Source organism: Rhamphochromis longiceps, linkage group LG23 (assembly GCF_057381845.1).
Source record: "Rhamphochromis longiceps isolate RC_006_pf linkage group LG23, R_longiceps_female_GT1.1, whole genome shotgun sequence".
In the NCBI taxonomy this organism is placed as follows: domain Eukaryota; kingdom Metazoa; phylum Chordata; class Actinopteri; order Cichliformes; family Cichlidae; genus Rhamphochromis; species Rhamphochromis longiceps.
In genome coordinates, this window is record NC_140578.1 from 27,867,253 (window position 1) to 27,890,115 (window position 22,863).

At 39.9% G+C, this 22,863-nt stretch overlaps 2 protein-coding genes across 10 annotated transcripts in view; both read left to right on the forward strand.

The window, feature by feature from the left end:
• The window catches only part of LOC146642103 (striated muscle preferentially expressed protein kinase-like), a 63,350-nt gene extending 60,289 nt beyond the window's left edge, over positions 1–3,061 (forward strand). For all 9 annotated transcript variants that reach the window (XM_085399615.1, XM_085399618.1, XM_085399617.1 and 6 more), the window contains 5 exons: positions 96–335; positions 761–984; positions 1,103–1,178; positions 1,344–1,493; positions 1,578–3,061. In XM_085399615.1, the coding sequence (XP_085255741.1) occupies positions 96–335; positions 761–984; positions 1,103–1,178; positions 1,344–1,493; positions 1,578–1,815 (928 nt within the window). In that variant the 3' untranslated portion in view covers positions 1,816–3,061. The remainder of the gene's footprint in view (positions 1–95; positions 336–760; positions 985–1,102; positions 1,179–1,343; positions 1,494–1,577) is intronic.
• A 5,440-nt stretch (positions 3,062–8,501) lies between these two features.
• On the forward strand, positions 8,502–22,731 carry ctdsp1 (CTD (carboxy-terminal domain, RNA polymerase II, polypeptide A) small phosphatase 1). Its single transcript, XM_085399628.1, has 7 exons — positions 8,502–8,887; positions 18,540–18,688; positions 18,774–18,875; positions 19,376–19,432; positions 20,058–20,150; positions 21,097–21,282; positions 21,626–22,731. The coding sequence occupies exons 1-7, from the start codon at positions 8,815–8,817 to the stop codon at positions 21,752–21,754; spliced, it is 789 nt and encodes a 262-aa protein (XP_085255754.1). The 5' UTR covers positions 8,502–8,814; the 3' UTR covers positions 21,755–22,731.
• The last annotated feature ends 132 nt before the right edge of the window (positions 22,732–22,863 follow it).

The window sequence follows — 22,863 nt, forward strand, 5'->3', positions numbered from 1 at the left end:
CGTTACTCTGAAAGTTATAACTTGAGAAAAAATCTATGCACATGGTCAAGCTTTTATTTGCGTTGTGCAAAGTAATCAGGACTTATCATTGGCAGGGGTCGGTTTGGAGTCGTCCGAGAGTGCAGAGAGAATGCGACAGGTAAAATCTACATGGCAAAGATCATTCCCTACATTCAAGAGAACAAGCAGGAGATCCTGAAGGAGTATGAAATCCTGAAATCTCTTCACAATGAAAAAGTCATGGGTCTCCACGAAGCCTACATCACACCACGCTACCTGGTGCTGGTGGCAGAGTACTGCACTGGCAAAGAGCTGCTATACAGCCTTATAGACAGGTAGGATGGTGGATATGTTGACTCACACTGACACACAAACTCAGACAAACCTGCATAGCAGGAGTCTAAAAAGAAGATTCTTACTTGGAGTCATTAAGGTTGAAAAGGAGGTTGTTATTTGATTCTGCTTTAAGTTGTATTTCACACCATGGCTGTATTCGGGAGCAGCAGAGATAAGCTAGGAGTGAAGTGGGTTGTAAAGTGGCTTGAAGATATAAAATAAATATGCCCTAAATGAGATTGATTGCATAAAAGCGTATCAGCTGAGCTCTCAGGTGATGTAGGCTGGCAATGAATCAGTCTTTCATCAATCTCTCAACACTTTAAATTTAAATTAGCATTAATTTATTCAGGATATGCTGCTTGAACTCTCCCTGTCTGTGTCCTATAATCACACGTGAACCTCCTCTTTCACTGACAAAAAGGTTTCGTTACTCTGAAGACGATGTGGTGGGATACCTGGTCCAGATTGTCCAGGGGGTCGAGTACCTCCACAACCGTCGCATCCTCCATCTGGACCTCAAGCCTGACAACATCATGGTGACCAACCTCAACGCCATCAAGATTGTGGACTTTGGGAGCGCGCAGACCTTCAACCCCCTCAGCCTCAAGCAGCAGGAATCAGGACCAGGAACGCTGGAGTACATGGGTAAGGATCAAGAGATGCAGGCTCTATATGCTTAATATTTTCGATGGAAGGAATTTCTACTAAATCTGAAAATCTTCTGCTTTTCTAAATTTTCATCTTCTGATAAATGTGATCCAAGCTCCTGAGATGGTGAAAGGCGAAGTGGTTGGTCCTCCTGCAGATATTTGGACTGTTGGCATTGTCACCTACATTATGTAAGTTTTCTTTTTGCTTCGTGCCACTAATGACCTTTACCCTTAACGCCAGAGTGAATAGGATGAATTGTATTTAAATTCAGTCAAACAAATACGATGTTTTGCATATTTACATTTTGGAATAAGCAACCTGACTGTTTATTTTTTCTGTGTCTCTTCAACCAGGCTTAGTGGTCACCTCCCCTTTGAAGATAAGGACCTTCAGCATGTTGAATCCAAAATCCTGATGGCCAAGTTTGACCCAACGAAACTGTACCCAAATGTGTCTCAAAGTGCCTCTGCATTTCTCAAGAAGATGTTGAGCAGTTACCCATGGTGATTATCATTTTAAAAAAGTTGATTATAAGTTTTTTTTTTTAAAGAAGAACAATATCAAATGCTACCTAATATGTTTTTTAGGGCCCGCCCGACTACAAAAGATTGCTTCACACATGCCTGGCTGCAGGACTCCTACCTGATGAAGCTCAGGAGACAGACTCTCACCTTCGCCTCCAGCCGACTTAAAGAGTTCCTGGTGGAACAACAAAGCCGTCGCACAGAGGAAGCCACCAAGCACAAAGTGCTGTTGCGGACCTACCAGAGCTCCCCTCAGTCCCCGGCATCTGGGACTTCTCCGCATGTTCCTAGCCCAAAGTGAGGTGACAGTAAAGAAGCCACACTGAAATAAAAAATCGGAGCTCGTTGCATCTTAATACGTCCTCTGTAACCGAAGCAGACAGCCTCGATTCAACAACAGCGGGATTCTTACGTTAAAGAAAATCCCAGTGAAGGAGAAGCCGACCGCTGTGATGTGAATCCACGACTTGCAAACTGCTAATTCACAAGAAGGACACAGGATTTCTTTTCTTTGATTGCACAGTTTCTCAGTCACATTGTGGTTTTCCGAAATTGCACATCAATATTCAGTTTAGCCTCGGTCTCCACTCTGCACGATCAGCCTGGAACATGTGTACCATGAATACTTTTACCTTGTTTATGCCACTAAGATTAGTAGTAGTAAACAACTCATGTGAATGTACCATGATTTAAGCTGCTATCTTATGTATTTTTTGCATTTAGCCACACATTTTAAAACCCAACCAAAAAGATGTTTTGGGTTTGGTTTTCTTTTCTTTTTTTTTTTTGTCATTTGGAAATTGTTTACTTTTTTCCATGTTAATTTATTTGCATGTGCGTATGTGTGAGTGTGTGCGCGCCTGTGTGAGTGTGTGCATGACCATTTTTGACTCACTTTTTTTGAAACTAGCATCATGGTGACAAAAAAAAAGGAAAAAAGAAAAACTAAAAATAAGGGGTGTCTTTGTGGTTTGTGTCATACAGTAAACATGAATTGATTTTGGGTGAGTTAGGAATATCTAGTACAATTTCTTGTTCTGTGGTTAAAACTTAACTTTTAACTGTAATACAGCGATGGAAAAAGGTCCTTAATGTAGATAACATTTTATTCTGAGAAGTCACACACTGGTAAATTACTGTGGTGTCAGTATTACCCAACGGCTGATCAGGTTACCTCATTCCTAATCAGCCTGTCACCAGTGCCTAAATCAGGTTGACATCCAAAATGTTTAACTTGTATATGTGTCTCCACTGGTTTTAATCCACATTTGATCAAAGTAAATATTTGATCACAATATCTGGACTTTATAGCCAAACGCACATGCATAGAGATTCTTACATGCCGAGGTTTATACATGCATACATACACAGAGTACATGCCGTCCTTGTAATAATAGACCGTCTTGTGTATTGCTCTATCACAGTGTTCCTTTTTTGTATGAATTTGGATGGTTGAAGATTTGTAAATGTACCAATTTGCGGTGTTTATATGTGGAAAAAGTTGAAAATGTTTTTATGAGATGGTATGTAATAAACTATTGATACAATTGGGAATATTAACTTTTTTCTTGTATGTGTAGGATGCTGTTTTAGGTTCACACTTACACTTTGTTTTTGTTTGTTTTTTAAAATTTATACAGATAATGGGCATGTAAAACTATGCAAACGATTCACTTCTTGTTGATGATCCCCTGGGGAGTGCAGTTGAGCACAACAAATATGACTGAAGCCATGAGTTCAAACTTTTAAGTGTTCATTTCCTTAACTTGTTTTCCTGCAATTGAAAGAGCAATGCCAGTTTTACATGGGTGGCAAGAAACAAGGAAGTCTTAGTGGCTATTTTATTATGCCATCATTGGAAAAAAAGCCAACATATGCATTCCTAAAATTCCTAAAAAATACAATATTAGGGATATTTCACTACAAGATTAAAAATGCACAAAATATGTATTGAAATACAAACATAACACTTTAAACTAATTTAAGTTTAAAGTGTTTATGTGGGTCTTGAAATACAATGGGTTTTTGACATCCCTTGCCCAAGTATGTGTTTTAAAGGTAGAGTGTGTAAAATCTCACCACTAGATGTCAGTAGATTGCAGTTTAAGTCAACTGAATTCTGTTGTCTTTCCACTCAGGGGCGGAGCGTGGGGGTGGCTTACGGGGCTTAAGCCCGGGTTGTTTTGTCAGAAGCCCGGGGTATTTTGGAGTGTAATTTTTTCATAGTTAGATGCCTGGCTGACAACTGTATAAAACAAAAAGTACACACAATATTCGAAGCACATAGTGCACACTGTGGGAATTTACGACTGTGCGTGAATCCCCCCCTGATATTGGTATGATCCAAGCTCAGGCACTAAGCGACTGAGCGAGGGGGCGGGGGGAGCTGCTGCCCGTGAGTGCGCTGTTGGAGAGACGGAGCCAGCCATACTAAGGAGAGCTTAAGTTTGAGCAGGTACCAAAGCAAATCATTAGTACCGTACAAATAATGTAAATATGACGGTGCATCACGAAAGATTGATATGAAACTGATCACTTGACCAATATTACGTTACTTGCTCTTCAAGTGAATCAACAAATGGCGAAATGAAAAGCCGAACAAATGCTATTTTTTAGAGAGTCTTAGCTTACGCGTGTTTATTTCATATTCTCAGTTCTTACCCTCCCCGACTAATTCGGCTTCAGTTATGTACTGAAATATAAGAATGGACATTAGAGGGTTCTTTCAAAGAAAAAACTCAGGTAAATGTTATTTTATATATTATGCTTTGTATGTTGTTCAGTATATTTCTATGCAAAACAAGAGGGATTTCAGTACACAGCAGGATATTCACATTTGTAACCAGATATTTACACTTTAGGGAGAAAACATAAAACATTTTTACTGTACAACATCAATTTAGAGTAAACTTTTGTTTTAGATAAATATTGAAATATATTTTGAATTAGTTAAATGTCAGAATAAAGAGAGACAGAGCTGTCTATTTTTTATCACTTTCATTAAATTTAGGAGTACATGTACACTAAGTTTATTGTTAATTAATAAGAAAACTCCAGAGGATTCCATTCTGAGCTGAAGAAGCTTCTGATAGGTTAGTAGAGTCCATGTGAGTAAATTGGTGGCACAGCTGTGGATGCATATAAGGCAAAACACAGAGCCTGTTTCTTTGACATGGGAAAATCAAGAGATGTCAACCAAAACACCAGGAAAAGAATCGTGGAGCTCCATAAGTGTGGCTCAGTTTGAATACAATTTGGTGCCATTTGCAATTAAAAAACACAGACAGTTTCTCTCTTTACTCTTAAAGTTAACAAATATGTTTTTATATTTATCAATCTAAAAAAATAAACATTTAGTCTGATTTGATGTTACAATTAAAAAAGTGTTTGTGTTTTGATCTGAAGAGTTTGTAAATATCTGGTTTCAACTGTATATTTGATGATTGTCAGCACAAAGAGGGAGAGAGAGGAGCAGAGATTGAGATGGAGAATGAGGACAGAACAGAGATGAACAAGAGCAGGTGAGACACACATGTTAGTCAAATGGTTGCTTACTAAAAGTATCACTGTATCATAGGTACTCATGTATCTCGTACCTAGTGTTTCTTTTTAGGTTTGCTATTTTTCAAATTCTATATTTATTAAGTTCTGCAGGCTTGTTTGCACAACAAGGCTAAATAATTATATAAACTTTTCTCAATCTAAATATTGTACTTTGGTAGAATTAAATAAATAAGTGTAGTGCAGGTCTATGATGATTTTTAGTGCTACTATCATCTAGTTCTGATTGTGGTTATGTCTTGGTTAAGTCCTCAGTAATCCTGCTTTTGAACTGTTGTAGTCCTGTTTTAATTCTGGATCAGTTCTGCGTCTGGTTGAATTGGGGTTTAGTCCCTGTGTCTTGATACAGCCCCGACTTCGTTCTGTCTTGCTGCTCAATTAAAAAACTAGTTTAAGGTGTCCTGCATGTGTGATATATATATTTCCCTATATGAAGTCATTCTTTTTTGAACAAGACTCAAAACAGAGCCTATTAATCTTTCAGTCATTTCTACACCCCCCCCCCCAAAAAAAAAAAAAAAAATCCCACATGCATACTACCCTTTAGGGCTAAGCCCCGGGTGTTTCAAATGTCTGGCTCCTCCTCTGTTTCCACTACCAATTCACATACATAATCCAAGCTGTGGTGGTCACCGTAGGACAAATGTGTTTTAGTCAGCCGAGAGAGATCAGACAACGTTAAATCCAGACGGTACCGCAGAACAGCCATGGGTGGCTGGTGTGTTTCTACTGTTTGTGTAAAAAAAATTCTGTACACACTATCTTTTAACATATTTGAATAACATCAACATTTAGTAATAAAGATAATAAAAAATATATGCCAATTAAATTTTTTTCAGTATGTTATGTTTATCTCCAAGTCACCTGAGAAACCCTAACTCAGGGGTGTCCAACAAGTTTCCTGCAGGCTTTAGATGTGTCCTTGATCCATCACAGCAGATAAATGGCTAAATTACTTCCGCAACATGCCTTGAAGTTCTCCCGAGGCCTGGTAATGAACTAATCATTTGATTCAGGTGTGTTGACCCCAGGTGGATATCTAAAACCTGCAGGCAGTGTTGGGGAGTAACGGAATACATGTACCGCTGTTACGTATTTAAAATACAAAATATGAGTAACTGTATTCCGTTACAGTTACCGTTTAAAAAGGTGGTATTCAGAATACAGTTACTTTGTTGAAATAAATGGATTACACTGCGGTACTTTCCTGTTTCATTTTGTCGCGGGTCAGGACTGTTTGGGTTTTGTTTGACAGCTACGTTCTTTCGTTCCAGGCGGCAGCGTTACGGTTGCCATGGTTACAGGGCGACGCTCTCTCTCTCTCTGCGACTGTGTGTTTCCTGGGTGAGAGAGCGCCTTTTCGTTGTTGTTGTGCTAAGCTAACAGGCAGAATGCTACAAGCATAGCTCTAAAGAATGTAGCATCATGGGCAGTGTAGTCCGTGCTGCAGGGAGAATGGACTGCCATACACGTTATGGGTCTGTGAGCGCGAGGAGGGAGAAAAAGGGGAGTGGAAAGGTACGAGTTGTCATCCAGGAAAAACGGGAGCTGGAAGCATGTAAATATAATAATAACCACTGCAGCCAAGAAGAGTGCCTGACGAGCCCAGTTGTACGTAAGCTATTAAGACTCGACTGTACGCTGTGTTGGTGTTTTCCTCCGAAACAATAAGTTCCGTTGGAGCAGCCTTTCAACGCCTCTCTCTGTCTCTCGCAAGAAAAGTTGACCCACACAACAAAGTAAAGCTATTGTTCGGCTACGAGCCGACAGGGACCCCGCCGTATTAGTCAGAGGTCCCTTTACTACAGTTCGGAGTCGCGGACCTTCAGTAATAGTAATAAATCACACAGCAATAGTACATTCACGTTGTTGTAAAAAGCATGATAATATATTAAGTAATCCAAAGTATTCAGAATACGTTACTCTCATTGAGTAACGTAACGGAATACGTTACAGAATACATTTTGGGGCATGTATTCTGTATTCTGTAATGGAATACATATTAAAAGTAACCTTCCCAACACTGCCTGCAGGGCACTGGCCCTTAAGGCCTGGATTTGGACACCCCTGCTCATCTAGCAAAGTGACTAATGCCAAAGTCACCCTAGAGTTTCTTGCTGTCAGCCGGCTGTTTAGCATAGTTTAGCATAGCTATTAAGCGCAGTTGCACTACAATCAGTTGATTTCAGTTTGTGTGTGAGAAAAGGAAAATGCTTGAGTGGTCTATAACTTTTTAGGAGTGGAGCTATGAATGTTACTTTTATTTTTATTGCACAAAAGGACAAGAGTCACTATATAAGGTACATATGGTAAGGTAAGAAAATTAACAAGTAATTTATCCTCTTGAGAACCAGCCTATTTGTTTATGTTCTCTGTAATCGACATTTGTTTTTGGTCTCTATGTTTTGACTTATTTAAGCTACTACACTTAGCCCTGATGTACTAAATGGAGGACATCCTGGGCTTACCACTGATATCTCGTGTTTAGGTGGCCTCTATTACCTTCAAAGAGAAAGAATCACAAAATACAGTTCAATGGGAAGATTATTTTCCTTGGTTCTCAGGATGGTATAACATGTTACTTTCAGTAATGACCCAAACACTGTTTATAAGTACAATATTCTTTTATTTTATTTTATTTTATTTTTTTAACCAGACTCAAAATATGACTGACTATTACTTTTAAGTTTATTTCTACTGGTTTAAAAAAAATTCTCAAAATGGAAATTGGTCAAACATAATAGTTTTATTTTATTATTTTAATTTTGCAAGACCAAACTGTATATATGTGGTCAGACATACTTCTCTTCGCGGAATCGGAGAAAACGGAGACGACACTTGCACGACACTCCCTGTCTATAGGCAGTTTCAAGGGGACCCAAACTGGGCGTTTCTTCTGTTGTTGCTACTTCCAAAAAGTTTAAAAAAAAAAAAAAAAAAAAAAAGGGAGAAAAAAGGGAGAAAAAATTTTGCTCTTGATTGTGCAAGTTTTTTTTTTTTTTTTAACAAACAGCAGTCATTACATGACGAAGGTACAACCACACAGCATACACGCAAATCTGCCAGCGGCTAGTGCGGCATTTAAGGTGTTACAAAGTATCTGAAGACACTTTGGTAAAAGTTTGAGTCAAATCTGCAGGGTTTAATTATTTAATGTGGGTTTTGTTTTTGATCTTTTAATGTTATAGCCGAATAATAAAGTGCTTTGTAGGCGACATGTTTAAGGTCGGTAGCCGTGCAAAGGGAGCAGGGGCACTATCTAATAATAGTGTTTGTCTAAAGTAAGTCCGTAGTAGCTAGCAGCTAGCTTAGCTAACTCCTGAGTAACTTTGTTTCGGGCCACTCTAAGGGACCGTCGTCAAAGGGGCAGAGGCCGGCAGGGGGAGCGCTGCACAGAGCCGTGCCCTTACTGCGCCACTTTAAGTGAAATGGGAAGCCTTGAAACCTCCATGTTTGTATCTTGAAATTGCAAGCGGAGTTGAGCACCATATTGAATCAAAGTTGCCAACTCCTAGACAAACCTCTTAAAACTTCCACACGTCAAACTTGAGCGCGTATCCGAGCGGACACACGGATCCGAAGAGTAATGGGCGCACTGTAGGTGACTTGTTGCGATGTTTCCCGGGGCGTTTCAGCGTTGTTTTCGCTCACGTTAAGTTGGGTTAATGCAGCACCGAGTCGGCGGACTATCTCTAACTTTAAAGTGTGAAGTTGGCACTCTGGACCAGACCTGGATGTGATGGACAATCCGTCCTCTGTAATCACCCAAGTGAGCCGGGATGAAGAGGGAAATAAAGCCGCGGGAGAGAGGGGTAAGTTGCTTATTTATTTATATTATATATATATTAATTTTTTTAAATACCCCTGTGCAGTCATGTCAGGGGAAAAAAGGAAAAGAAAAGTTTTGCAACTCCTGAACTCCGAGCCTAAGCAGTAAGCTGCTTATGAGCAGCAGCACAGATAAAGCCAGTGTTAGGAAAGTGGACAGAAAACAAGTCAGAGCAAGAAGACCGCGCTGTTGTGTGTACATTATGGCTGCGGCCCTTTGGCCTCTGATGAAAAGTAAAGGAAATGACGTACAGCTGGTTGAGACATCTGTAATAGTAGTCAGATTAAAAGCCTTTCCAGGTCCACCTTAAATCCCGGTTTCCTTGGAGTGATATCATGTCAGATAAATAACTTTTCCTTTTTTTGTTTTGGCAACACCACAAGTGGCCGCTTTCTGCAGCTTTACCAGTTCGGTGTTCACTCACATGAAAGAGTGCCTCTGCCACCGTACGCGCACACAGACAGGTCACCGCTGTAAACTCAAGCTTAGTAAATAATCAGGTGACCTGTCAGTCATCAGCCAAACAATGCTGAGTGGAAGCTAAGACTTTATTCAAACAAGATGCGGACAGACAGACGTACATAGAGGCAGTAGTGCCTATTTTGGTTTTAAAAGTGGAAGATCACATCTTGTAGTCTGGTGTGTTACACAACCTTTTCCCTCCATACATGGTGTTTACTCGATGTGAAGCGCAGCTGCTATATGAGACAGCGTGTTTGCTCGAATCTACCTAAAGAGATTCCCACAAAACATCTATAGTTTGCAAAGCCACATCAAATCATACTGAAACTTTTAGTTTCTCTTTCATTGTAAGATCAGGTTTATGCAGTCTTTGCAGTTGTGTTTTCTGGTTCTCACTGAATTAAGGGACATCATTTCACTGATTTTAGCACAGCAGCGACTGAAAATATGGGCTGAGTGATTGTAAAGATCCTCCATCAGCCTTCTGTCTTGCAGTAAGTCAGCCTTCTCAACTTTGTGGAGTCAGGTCTGCCCCAGATGTTAATCAGTATGCTGACAGAGTAAATGGAGTTCAGTAAGACTCATATATGGAAGCATCTTTTTAAAACATTACATGCTAACCAGCGCATTGGGTATTTATGGCCAAAAAATAGGATCAGAAGTCAAGAGCTGGTGGTAATACGACTACTATTACTATAACCAGCACAATGTGAGAGCCCCATGTTATTGTTGTTCCTACTTCATAATAGGAACTTTGGTCCAGGATCAACATTGCAGCTGACTAGTGACATTCTCCAAGCAGTTCAGTTAGCATTAACCAGGATGTTGGCTAATGTTCTTTAAACCACGGGTGTCAAACAGGCCGCAGCCCAGAATTGCCCCAACAAAGACTCCAGTCTGACCCACTGGACAGGTTTAGAAAATTTTAGACATAAATTTTAGATTCAGCTTACTACTGATAAAGACATTCACACCACATCAATATCAAATAATGGAAAACTCCTGTTTTGTCATTTTATTTATTTATTTATTTATTTATTTATTTATTTTCAAAAGCAAAATAAAATCTATTGTGGAAATTTCATATTTTTTAACACTGAGATGAAATTTTGAAATGACACCTCCCCCCCCCCCCCCCCTCATATTAAAATATATATGCAGTTAAACGTTATGCTAACAGAAAAGATTTTACTGGTCTGACCCACGTAAGATCTAAGTATTTTGTACATGGGAACGTCAAACTCATTTTACTTCATGGTATATTTTAAACTGTCAACAGCAAAGTGGGGACTTTGACAGTTAAACCTATGCACTAAATCCAAACAAGGTCTGACATTGGGGGGCCAGAAATGAAACCGGATAAACGTACAATTAGAATTGGTGCTTTAAAAAAACCAAAAAAGGGAACTATAGCACACATGATTAAAATTCAATAGGTGATGATAGAAGTACAATTAAAGACTGCAGCTGGTGATGGTAGTCGTTGTTGTGCTAGTTCTCCTGTTGCGGCCTGTAGGCGTAGAGGCCCTCCAGCTCACCCTTAACCTGCAAGCAGAAGAGCTGCCTTCACCAGTTGTAGTTCAGGATGGTGGAACTGGGTCTGAAGTTTTTGACTGATCACATGTAACACTGTCCTCTCAGGCATCTAAAATAAAGAGCTAGCTGCTAAGGTGTGGCAGTGGCCCACCTGAGTATGGTAGAGAAATGGACTTCTGAGAGTGTTTGGAGAAACTAGTGTCACCATCTGAGTGACATACATGAAGTAGAAGAGAAATAATAGGTGCAGTTTCTACTCCACCAGTTCAATAATGACCTCTAATTATGACAGTATTGCTTCTATGAATAGTTCTCAGAAGGCACACTCGCGCGCCCCCCCTTCTTTCATCTGTCCTCTGGCTTTAATATTGTGTTTTAATTTGAAGTTTACATTGTTTAGTCTGCCTTTGTGAACCCACAGAGCCGTTTTAATTTGTCTCTCTTTTTATTGGAGACTTTCATAGTCGCATCAAAGTGTGGCAGCTGTTTCAAAGGCTTTTGCACTTTCTTCTGCATTGAGACGAATCCCTGTAAATAGCTTGTTATCACTCAAGGCTAATTTGAGATGTATTGTCAGTTCAGTTAATTCCATTACCAAGCACACGGGTCAAGCCCTTGTGCCTTATCAAAACTGTAATGTTAAAGATATTTGGAGGGAGTAAGCCAATCAGGAAAGCCTGGTTACTTACTCCTCAATGTACGTTGTCTGACTAAAGTCCGTTTTTAGCTAAACGGTCAATAACAGGGGTGGAAGTGTCTGCAGGAAATCTTTGAACGCCAAGCTTAAAATAGACTCAGATAAAGATCAGATAAGGTGGAGCATCTTATCGTGAGTCTGTGGACTGAGGATTAATTCACTGAAAGTCATGTCATGATGGGAGCTATTTTATTTTTGGTAAGGTGTGGCATACAGTGTAACGTGTTCAGTGGCCTAATTCACAGTGCTAAGTGTAATCTTACATTTTTCACAGTCTGATAAGCTGGAACTCAGTTTTGTTTTAGTTTTACTTACCTTAGCAGTGTGACGGTAAACGGATGAGCCATGATTACCTGATGTTTGGAGATGATAGGCTGGTAAAGCAATAATTAGAGTAAATTTTGCTTTTTGCGTTCCTCATAACTTGTTTGTTTATTAGATTGTTTTCTGCATTATTAAAGTGTTTATATTAGAAGTAGCTCTGAATGTGTTTAGCCCCGAGCTAATGTTTAATGCTGTTTTTTGCAATGCTGTACTCAGATGGTTCTCTTGTGTTTTGAAGTTGCGTTGTTAACACTGTGCTGAAAACCACAACTTAAACACTCTTTAAAATGTTTAAAATGAAACTTCTGACAGTGTCGGTTGTTCAGTTAGAAGCGAGGTAATTAAACTTGTCTTAATCGTGGATCAACCCAATATCACACAGTTATGTTGTAATGGTAAAAGAGTCCGACTGGATACTAATACTTTACAATTTGAAACTCTGATATCGACCAACATTTTTGTTCTTTCTTTGCGCATAAGGAACATAGACAGATTTCCCTAATATTTATGTGTAACTATAAGCCCTTATTAAGATGCAACAGTGCATTTTAAAATGCACTTGGTTTATTGTCACAACAATGCTCAAATTGCTCATTTACGCGCTGCTTGTCATTTGTGGCATTCGGAACGCGTGTGCTCCCAACAGGGAAGATGCAGAGCGGGCTCCGGTAGACGACTATGCAGCATCAACAATCATAACATGGCGATGGCGTCCCGTCTCTTCACTTTTTAAAATTCTCCTTTAGCTGTTATAAATGCGGATGCAACATATTGGCAAATAGTAAATATCAGCCTGGCTGATATATTAGTTGGTCTCTAAATGGCATATGATAAAATACTGATAAATATTAAAAAGTAAAAATGTAAATATCCAGTACAGACATGGTGAACAATTTACGAAGTGCCCACTGGATAAAGTTGTAGATAATTGTGTATTGAAGTACCATGAGGGAGGCATGTGATCCCAAAATTCATTCACACCCGAAGGATACACCAAGCAAGAAGTTATCCTACGCAACAAGAACAAAGAGTCCCTCAGCAGATGCTATATCCCCTACTGAGCTCTTATTGCTGGATTACTAAGTTAGAAGAATGATATGAAGAGAGGGAAAATACTTGCTACCAAGTGTGTTGAAAAATAATAATAAAGCTATTATATGTGTTAACTTTTAGTGCTTAAAGCTGTTGTCCTTACTGCAGCTGAATGCCTGCAGTATGTTCAGCTCCACACTGTAAATTGTCTCCTTTATAATGGGCTCATCTTCATAATGCTTTTATCAATTAAAACATCCAGGTGTTTGGTTTACAAATACTGAAGTGAGTCAAGACTCCAGGAAGCAAATAAGGACTTGATGCTAGGAATTACGAGGACCTGAGGGAGTGAATGAAGGAATGAGGGGAGGAGTGATGAGTTTTCATTAAAGAATACCAGTGACAATAATAATTCAGATGAAATCAGCTCAGTGTACATAGACACTGGTATCAGCTTACCCAAGCTATGCTACAAACACGATGGCAAGCACCTTCCTCCACTGATACCCGTCTGTTTCCTCTTCCTGTTTTGGCCTGAGCACAGCAGAGGCCAACGGAGGGTCAGACGGGGTTTGAATCCACAAATTGAGTTGGAGGGTATTGCAGAGGAGTAATAAAAGAGGCGTGAGAGATGGACAACAGAGGTTTGTGTGTTGGTAACACAGTCACGTCTGGACAGAGAGAGAAAGGGAGTATGGTGCATAAAGGGACAGAAACCAAGCCTAATGTGAGACAGAAGAGTGAGGAGCAGAGCTAATCAGAGGTTTACAAGACCGGGAGAAACCCGCACTGGGAGCCTGGGCTTGACGAGCATTCATGAGAGCAGAAATAATTTCAGTAACTCGAATAAAGTTTTGTGGTTGGCGAGCAAATTTATTTTTTATTTATTTTTATTTATTTATTTTATTTATTTATTTATTCTCCCCCCCCCCCCCCCCCCCCCCCTCTCTGTTGGAATGATGTTAAACTTGGTGTGCAGATCTTTTGGCACAAAGACTGATCCCAAGCACTGTTGTGGGTTTATGATATATGTTTTGCATATCAACGACCGGCTCACTAATTGGCTTCAGAAACTGCAGCTAAACCACTCTCCATAAATATAATGCCTCCAATAAAATAAATCGAACACCCCAGGAAACATTATTTCACATTTATTCACCCAGTCTGTTAGCAGGTAATGAAAGTAAAGCAAATGAATGGAAAAAGAAGTGAAATGGATTATTATTATTATTATTATTATTGGTATTTGGGCATATGGGTGTTATTGAAAATATGAGGTCAGGTTGTAGTATGTGTTTGTTTTTTGTGCCACACCCCGAGAAGCTGAATATGCGACATATACTGTAGAACTTTATACAGTTGTATTGAATAAATAGCATGGGTAACATAAGTCATGTTACAGAAGACTGTCTGAAGACTATCATTTCTTTGGTAAAAAGTTCTGCTGCACAAATGTATAGGAAAATTTAAAATAAATAAATATCCTGAAATAAAAGAACACAACCACAGCTGACACATCAACTTAGTTATGGCCCATCTACGCTCCAAGGGAGGGACAAAGGCATACGAAGAGCAGTGAGTCTTCTGTGTCAGATGTGCGACTTCACCACAAATCCCATGTGGTAGTAAAGTATGACACAGCTGTTCAGCTGTCTCACAACACTTCGTGTGAAGCTGGTAAAGTGCTGTGTAAGACTATGAGCTGCATGCTCTGATCTCAGATAATGAGGTCAGAGCATAAACCTTGTAATCACAGGAAGTTCGTTGTCACAAACTCCGCCCACCTCCTGTTTTAAACCTTTTGTATGTTAGTTGCAGCCAATCAGAAGATGGTTTCCTTAAATTGGTAAGACCCTTTAGTATTTAGTAATTATCTGCTTTTCAAAGTGTTGTTGTTGTTTTTTTTATATAATTTTTTAAATTACTTTTCAACTAAATGATCACAGCAGTGCTTTAGCTAGAAATTATTTTCATAATTGCAATTACCACAATTAGTGTTCAAAGTTTCTCATGAGTCTTTCACACATGCTATTTGGAAGGCTAAAACAAACTGCTTTACATGTGTTAGATGTTTGATATTTAAATGTTAAAAATTAAAAATGTCATTTAAAAACCATAAGAAATCATTTTCAGTATGATCAGAGGGGCACCTCAATGTCAACCACATATTTAATTTGTGGGATATTTATAATTAGAGCTATTTTGTAACTTTGTAATATGTTTGTTACTGTTCTTTCTGTCTTGGAGCAACTGTGACCACATTTACTCTGGGATTAATGAGGATTGTGATTTACTTATAATTTATTTGAAGCCGGTGTTGGTACCTGTAAATGAAATCTAAACAGCCGCACAGCAAACCCATTACAGGAATGAGTTTTGAATACCTGTTGAGCTTCCAGGTACAAAGTGTTCGTTTGCTACACGATGATTGACAATAAGGCTGCCAGCTTTGGTTAATAATCAGTTTCTTGGGAACATCTGGAGGGTTTGTTTTGTGAACAGAAAAACTCAAACACTGCTTAAAGTCCTGCTTTTGTGCTTATTTTGCAAAGTAGTAGTTAAAGTGATTTTTATGTAGCTTCCATTTGGGTTTAGAATTTATAAAAATGCTTGTCGCTTGATGTAAGTGATCAATGAACCTGAAGTTCAGGTCTTTCATTGCCTGAGTGGTTAGTTTGCATTTTATACATACCAAGCAAACGAAAAGTTTTGAATTGCGTCATTTTGGTATTGAGTAAATATTGTTTACAGATTGCCTGCGGTGGTTGTTTGTATTATTAATTAATTTGTTCTGGTTGCCGCACATCACTCAATAATTAACCTGATGTGCTTAAAAAAACTTGTCTCTTTGGCACCATCGCTTCACGTGGTGTTAAAGTGGTGAATTTTCATTGGTGGGGCTCGAGTCGTGTTTTTCTGCTGACATCAGAGAAGCAGTTACGCAAGAGGTCCGGTCAGGCACGTGTCTCCAGGACGGCCTGTGCACATGACAGTATGAGGAAAGTTGCTGGATGTCCTTTGTACTGTTTTTATACAATCACTGACTAGATGGGGGTCATGAGTTAGGAAGTGCTGTATGCAAGTAGAGTATTTCAGGTATTTCAACACAGGAAGTGTGTCAAATTAAATTTACATTAAAAAAAAAAAAAATTGGTCATTTACGAGGCAAAATTTTTGGGGTAGCTACGAGTTGAAATGAACAAACACAGCTATTTTAGTAAAAAATGATATGGGACTGATCATTTACCAGCTTAGATGGTGTGGTAAAGTTTTCAGTGTGTGTGTGATTATGGAAAACTGTGGTCTTGGAGATACTTAAGCCATTTCCGCACACGCACTGCAGCCCTGAAGTTTTCCAGACATTACCCAATGGACGTGTATGCAAGTACACATGTCTGACACAGTTGGATATTAAACCTTCTTTAACCTTCCAGACCGCTGGTGCAAAAATCATGTGATGTCAGATTGTGTTGATTTGCACCAATGTGAGAATAAAGCAGGTAATGGCAGGCTGAGGAAATTTATAACCAGTCCTGGGCTTCATGCATGCTTGATTGAGACAGCACCCTCGACTAACTGTAGTGTGAACACGTCTGATGCAAATCATCTCCCGCTGTGTGCTAAATTTGGGAAAGGGCATTTTCATACGTGAAAACTGCGACACTTTTCCATGAAAGATCGCTGTGTACTTTGGCAAGGCTTTGCATATTTGTGGGTACATTTTGTCAACAGTAGTAATAGTGAAAGATGGTCTTGAGAACTTCACGAGTGTTTAGTGTAATTAAAGGTTTGAAGGCAGTTGTGGTCAGAGTAATTACCAAATTATTACATGAGTATTACACTAACCATTGAGGTTGCAGCTGTTGCGATCAGAGTGTGAGATGGCTCTTTCTGCAGTCCTGTTTTTCAAAAATCATACTGGTCAAGAGGTAAAAATGAAATAATTATATATTTTACTTGTTTTTGTTTTGGCATTCACATTTTTACTATGTCATGGAAGAAACATAAAATGCTATATAGTTGATCTTTATATTTATGTATGGTAAAAATGTGCAAATCTCTTTAAATTGTGAGGTTTTATGCATCAGGCCATAATAAAAATAATCTGGTACTTGGCGTGTCTTTAAAATGAGGTAAACACAACAACTGTTACACTGTCACTATTTTAGTTACAAAATGATGCCAAAATGCTGAATCAGCATGTTTTAAAAACTAAGAACAGCCCTACTGCTTCCATAGGAAGATAACTAGCAGCCAGGTGCTGCTAATCAATGCACTTTAATAACTGATCATTAGTAGACGTGAGCATCTCTACAAAAAGACATTGCTGGTCTGGAGCATTCAGGTGTGTTAACTAAATACCAAGTAGGAAAGACAACATGACTGATCTTAGAGAAGCAGAGGTGCTCCCTATCAATGTGAGAAGGGTTATAAGTTTGAAGCCTATTATTCTACAGTGAGAAAGATTATTTACAAGTGGAAAAACATTCCAGATCCCTGCCAATCTTCACAGGAGTGAACAACCCAGAAAATTCACCCGGTTTGTCAGATGTTGCAACACAAAGAGATATTGCAAAAAACCCAAGAGCTACATCTCAGACTCATTAGACCTCAATTAGCATGTTAAAGTTCATGGCTTGTTTGAAAGCGCTGCAGGAGAGCGCTTATTCTGTTTTAGGAGACTGTGGCAGCACGTGTTAGGGTTTGCAAAGTTGTAACTGAGCAAACCACAAGACTTCTAGAACAGTGTTTTGGACAGACTAGACCAAAATCTTTTGCTATAATGCACAGCATCATGTTTGGAGAAAACCAAACGCAGCATATCTGCACAAACACTCCAACTGAAGCACGGTGGTGGACGTGTGATGATTTGTGCTTGCTTTGCAGCCACAGGACCTGAACACATCAGTCATTGGTGAACAGAGGAGTTCACGGTCGATTCAAAGTATTCTAGAGACAGATGTGACACATCTGTCTGACAGCTAAAACTTTGGCCAACAGCCATGCAAAAGGACAATGATCCAATCACATCAGAAAATCTGCAACAGAATGGCTGACTCAACCTGATGTAAGGCCTCACCACAGCAGGATTTCAGAGAGCCATGCATAAATAAATGCCCACAAATTTCAATGAATAGAAGCAACATTGTAAAGAAGAGTAGGCCAACATTCCTACATGACCACGCAAGACACAGCTGAAGTCATACAGAAACCCATTAGTGCTGAAAGTGGTTCTACAAACTACTGAATCATGGGGTGTGCTTGGGGTTTTTTTTCCTTCTTTTTTTTCCTTTTAAAACACACTGCTTCTGCATTTTGGCTTAGGTTTTACCATGTAGTAAGGACTAAGTAGTTTTATGTCTTAGTGTATTACTTTGTTCGATTGTTTGATCAGACTTGAAGACTTTAAGTAAATGTCTGTTTTGTGCCCATGTGTTCAAAGCATACCGATAATGATGATAAAGATATTCCCATGCACCTCTTAATATTAAGAGCTTTTCCTAAAAGCCAAGCTGTTAAAGATCCTGTATGTTGTAATTACTGCAAGCTCGACAATTTCTTGATCTATCATCTTCTTCTGCAGGTTCCTCTCCCTCTCTGTCTTCCAAGAAACCCAGGAGTGGAGGCCTCTTCTCCAGCCTTTTCTGCTGCCTGTGCCGGGACCAGCCTGAGCCGCCACCAGTCAACAACAACGCCCCTCTCTTGGTAGAAGAGAATGGAACAGTGTCCAAGGTGTGTTTTCTCTGTTGCCCTGGCTCAATTTTTATTTGTGTACTTTTGCAGTCAGCTCATTATTTTGTGGTTTCTCTTTTTGAAGATCCAGGCGAAACCACTGCTGCCTCCAGTGAAGTCAAAAGACTCCGGAAAGATCTGTGTGGTTATAGATCTGGATGAGACCTTAGTTCACAGCTCTTTTAAGGTAAGGCGGGGGAATGATAACACGCTGTAGACTGAGTTATACAAGCAATTATGTTCAACTTCAACATTTGCAAGCGTGTTCTTTAATTTCCTGCTGCAGGAACTAAAGGATGTGTGTGTTCAGAGAGGCTTTACAGCACTTAGCTGTCCCCTGCGATCACATTACATCATTATTTAGTTACGTTTAGAACACAACAGTCCAAGATCTGCACTTTTCCCTCCATCTGGTTGCTGTTGGCTCTGGCAGTGACATTTTTGTCGTGGCTGGCAAATGCCAAACTCAAACACAGTCACTCCTGCATCTGCGCACACACTGACTGTCTCAACCTGTCTGTCTAGAAACAACACTAAGTCAGTTCATGTTTTAGCATGTAAAAGGCAAAGTCCAGTGTCTGTATGTGTTTGTTTGTTTTGTTTTTTAAGTCTTTATTTTGGTTTAATAAGTATCTCCCCCCCCTTTTTATTTTTTATTTTTTTAATTTTATTTTATTTTTTGGTTAGCCTGTGAACAACGCAGATTTCATCATTCCTGTGGAAATCGACGGAACAATACACCAGGTAATGCTAGCATCATCAGAAATATTCATATTGTCATGCACTGTGCTCATGCCTCATTGTCATTTTGTCATTTCGGTTGTGTGACAGCACTTCTCTTGAGCGCATTTTGCTGAGTATAGAAGGTGATGTCAGCGTTTAAGGGATTTGAGGACGGCTGCTTGGAGTCCGATGACACACGATGGGTCTGGGCCTGATTCAAGTAATCCAGGATAGGTTTGTTCAGACAAGCACAGCCTATTCCGGATGACTTGGTTCAGGAACGCTGCCCTGAGCTGCCAACACAGCAGCAAGGAGGAAAAAAAAAAAAGATGGAGGAAGAGCTTTAAGGAGCCCAGTGCTTGTCTTTTTGTGAGCTACAACTGCATCTTTCTCATTTAGCTTCAGTTTGGCTTGAATGTCTGCTACTAACTCCTTGGAAGTAAATAAGATGTTCTGCAAAAATGTAACATCTGTCCATTAGAAGAAGTCTCCAGTCATGAGCTGCATGTTGAGTTTCTCCCCCTTTTTTTTAAAATAACATTCACTTGAAACGTCCTCGGGCAGTTGGAATTTGTAGAAACATGTTACATTTTGAGTGTATGGCGGGTGTGCATGATGCTGATTTAAGGATTCCTGCATCTTCCAGGTGTATGTCCTGAAGCGGCCCCATGTTGACGAGTTTCTGAAGAGGATGGGGGAGCTGTTCGAATGTGTCCTCTTCACTGCCAGTTTAGCTAAGGTGAGAAACCACCTCATCGCAGCCAGCTGTGCTGATTATTAATGTATGGTTGGCTGATTCCCTGCAGTTGACAGCAATAAACTCGGAGGGAGCAGGGAAAAGCTGGATGTATTCAGGGAAGTTGTCTGTGAACAGTTTAATATTTTGGATCCTTTAAAATAGACTTGGGGCGTTATGAGAGAAATGAGAAGAGGTCATTTGAGCTGCTTCCTTATCTCCCGAGGGATAACACAGCAGGGGGAACCGCGTGTTTGATTTGGCACAGATTTCATACCGGATGCTCTTCCCGATGTAGCCTTCCCATTTTTCAGTGCTCTGAGACTTGCACTAGGCGCACACTACCTTGTGAACCCCCCCCCCCCCCCCCCCCCGAGGCTGGGTTTGTCTCGCTGGTCTCAACCAGGGTCTTCATGTGTGAGACCCGTTAGTAAAAAAAACCTTATTCTGATTGCGTTGGTTGCTAGCAGATTGCTGCAGTTGTTCATAGTTTGCATGGAAGACGGCAACTTGGCTGCAAACACTCTTGTTAATCATCAAGGTAGTATAACTTGGAGGTGCAACCCAAACTGAAAAGATTTGCCTTCAAAGTAAAACCTGATAAGCCAAAACTTGTAATTTCAAGGTCTCTGTTTATAGTTGCTATACAAACTATGGGCGACTGGCAATCTGCTCATAACCCAAGCAATTATAAGGTTTTCAGTGCAGGACTCTGATTGGCAGTTGCTGTTATTGATTTCACAGCAACCATTTTATTTTTATTGTTTCCCCTAGTGGCCACTGGTTATCAGGCAGTCTCATACCAGTCTCTAGGTCTGTGTGAATGTGTTAACCACGACACTGTGATGGTGGCAGTAAAAACTAATACTATAAACTGATACTAAAAACGGAAATCTCAGCTGTATCTACATAAAGATTTTGCTTTAAATTGAGCGTGCTTCTCCATCAGTATGCAGACCCAGTCTCCGATCTCCTGGACAAGTGGGGTGCTTTCCGCTGCCGCCTTTTCCGGGAGTCTTGCGTCTTTCATCGAGGGAATTATGTCAAGGATCTGAGTCGCCTGGGTCGTGACCTCAACAAAGTGATTATTGTGGATAACTCCCCTGCCTCCTACATCTTCCATCCTGACAATGCAGTAAGTCTTCTGGACAGCACTTAGGATCGTTCACCTGCTTAAGCAAGTTGCTTAAGCAAGTTCATAGTATTACCCTCAAGGTTGTGGTTGATTTTTTTTTTTTTTTTGGGGGGGGGGGGGGGTACAATTTCCCAATTTTGTAACTGTATTAAAACAAGTATTGCACTTTTATTGAAAGATGTAGTTTGGGGGACACTAAGCCCAATTTCAGTGTCCCACTCTTACTTGATTTATTGTTTAAATAAAAAAAGGCATCAAAGTAAATAAGATGAATAAGAAATTAGATTTCTAACTATATTTGTTGAATCTCCACAACGATATTGATGCTTATGTTTTTGTTCAGGTGCCTGTGGCCTCTTGGTTCGATGACATGTCCGACACAGAGCTGCTGGACCTCATCCCGTTCTTTGAGAGGCTGAGCAAAGTCGATAACGTCTACACAGTCCTCAAGCAACAAGGGACCTCAAGCTAACTTCGTTTGACTTTTTCATCTCAGCTCTGAACAAACCGGCGTACAAAAAAGCAAAAAAAAAATTAAAATTCCCCCAGAAACGCCGCACCAGCCAGGCTCCAGCTATCACTGCCCACCAGAACACAGACTGCTTCACAGCCGCCAGAGCCATCAAAGCAACCGTCCCACACACCAAACCAAGATCACCATGGGAGAGCCTTTGGTGACATTTTGACGGCATCGACACTGCCACCTCCTGGTCAGACAGCAAACTGTCTGCAAGTTGCCTTCCAAGAACCAGCTGATGTGAGTGAATGGACGAGAGGATGAATGAATGTTTAATGGCCTTTCTGCAGCCCCACTGGACTTTCAGTAGAGTAAACAAAGAAGAGGTCTGTAGCCACGATTCCTCTGGACCTGGGTACTGGACTTAGACTTCTCATGGATGTGATTTGGCAGCCTGATTGCACAAGACTTGCAGGAAGTTTCAGAAAGGTTTACGCTTCTTGATCTGTTGGATTGTTGAAAGGGCAGGTCGGAGGTATACGTACTGTAGATGTCTTTTAAGCATTTTGGTCAAGCGTTATGTTCTTCACAGCCTAATTTTATCACACTATCTGTCTCCAGTCAAAGGCATGTGATCCTCAGTTGTCATATTTTTAGAGCTTTTAGAGTGACGTGGTCAGGTTTTTAATAGTCATGAGTTATCAGTGTTATGAATGAATCTGATTTTTAAAAGGTTTCTTTTTTAAACTCAGCTGGCATTGCAAGCTCAGACACTATTACAAGTTGTTAAATGAATGAATAAAATGATCGGACCACTTTAAAAGTAATCTAATCCCTTTTACCGCAGATTAAATTTATATGCTAAGCCCATCTTAAAAGATGAACACGTGGGCACGATTTTAAGTATTTTTACTGTCTGTGCAGCAGGTAAAGGAAATCAGTCACATTAAGAGCACTGACTTGGGTCGTGACTGCATTATTTTATCAGAAACCTCACACTAATCTTTAAGTATCCATCTGCACTCGAAAGTGACAGAGCAGCTGTTAATGGATCTGGTAGATGTTAGCCTCTTGTTTTAAAGCCACACACAAACCTGAATTTGTCTTCTGTGTATTTACAGACT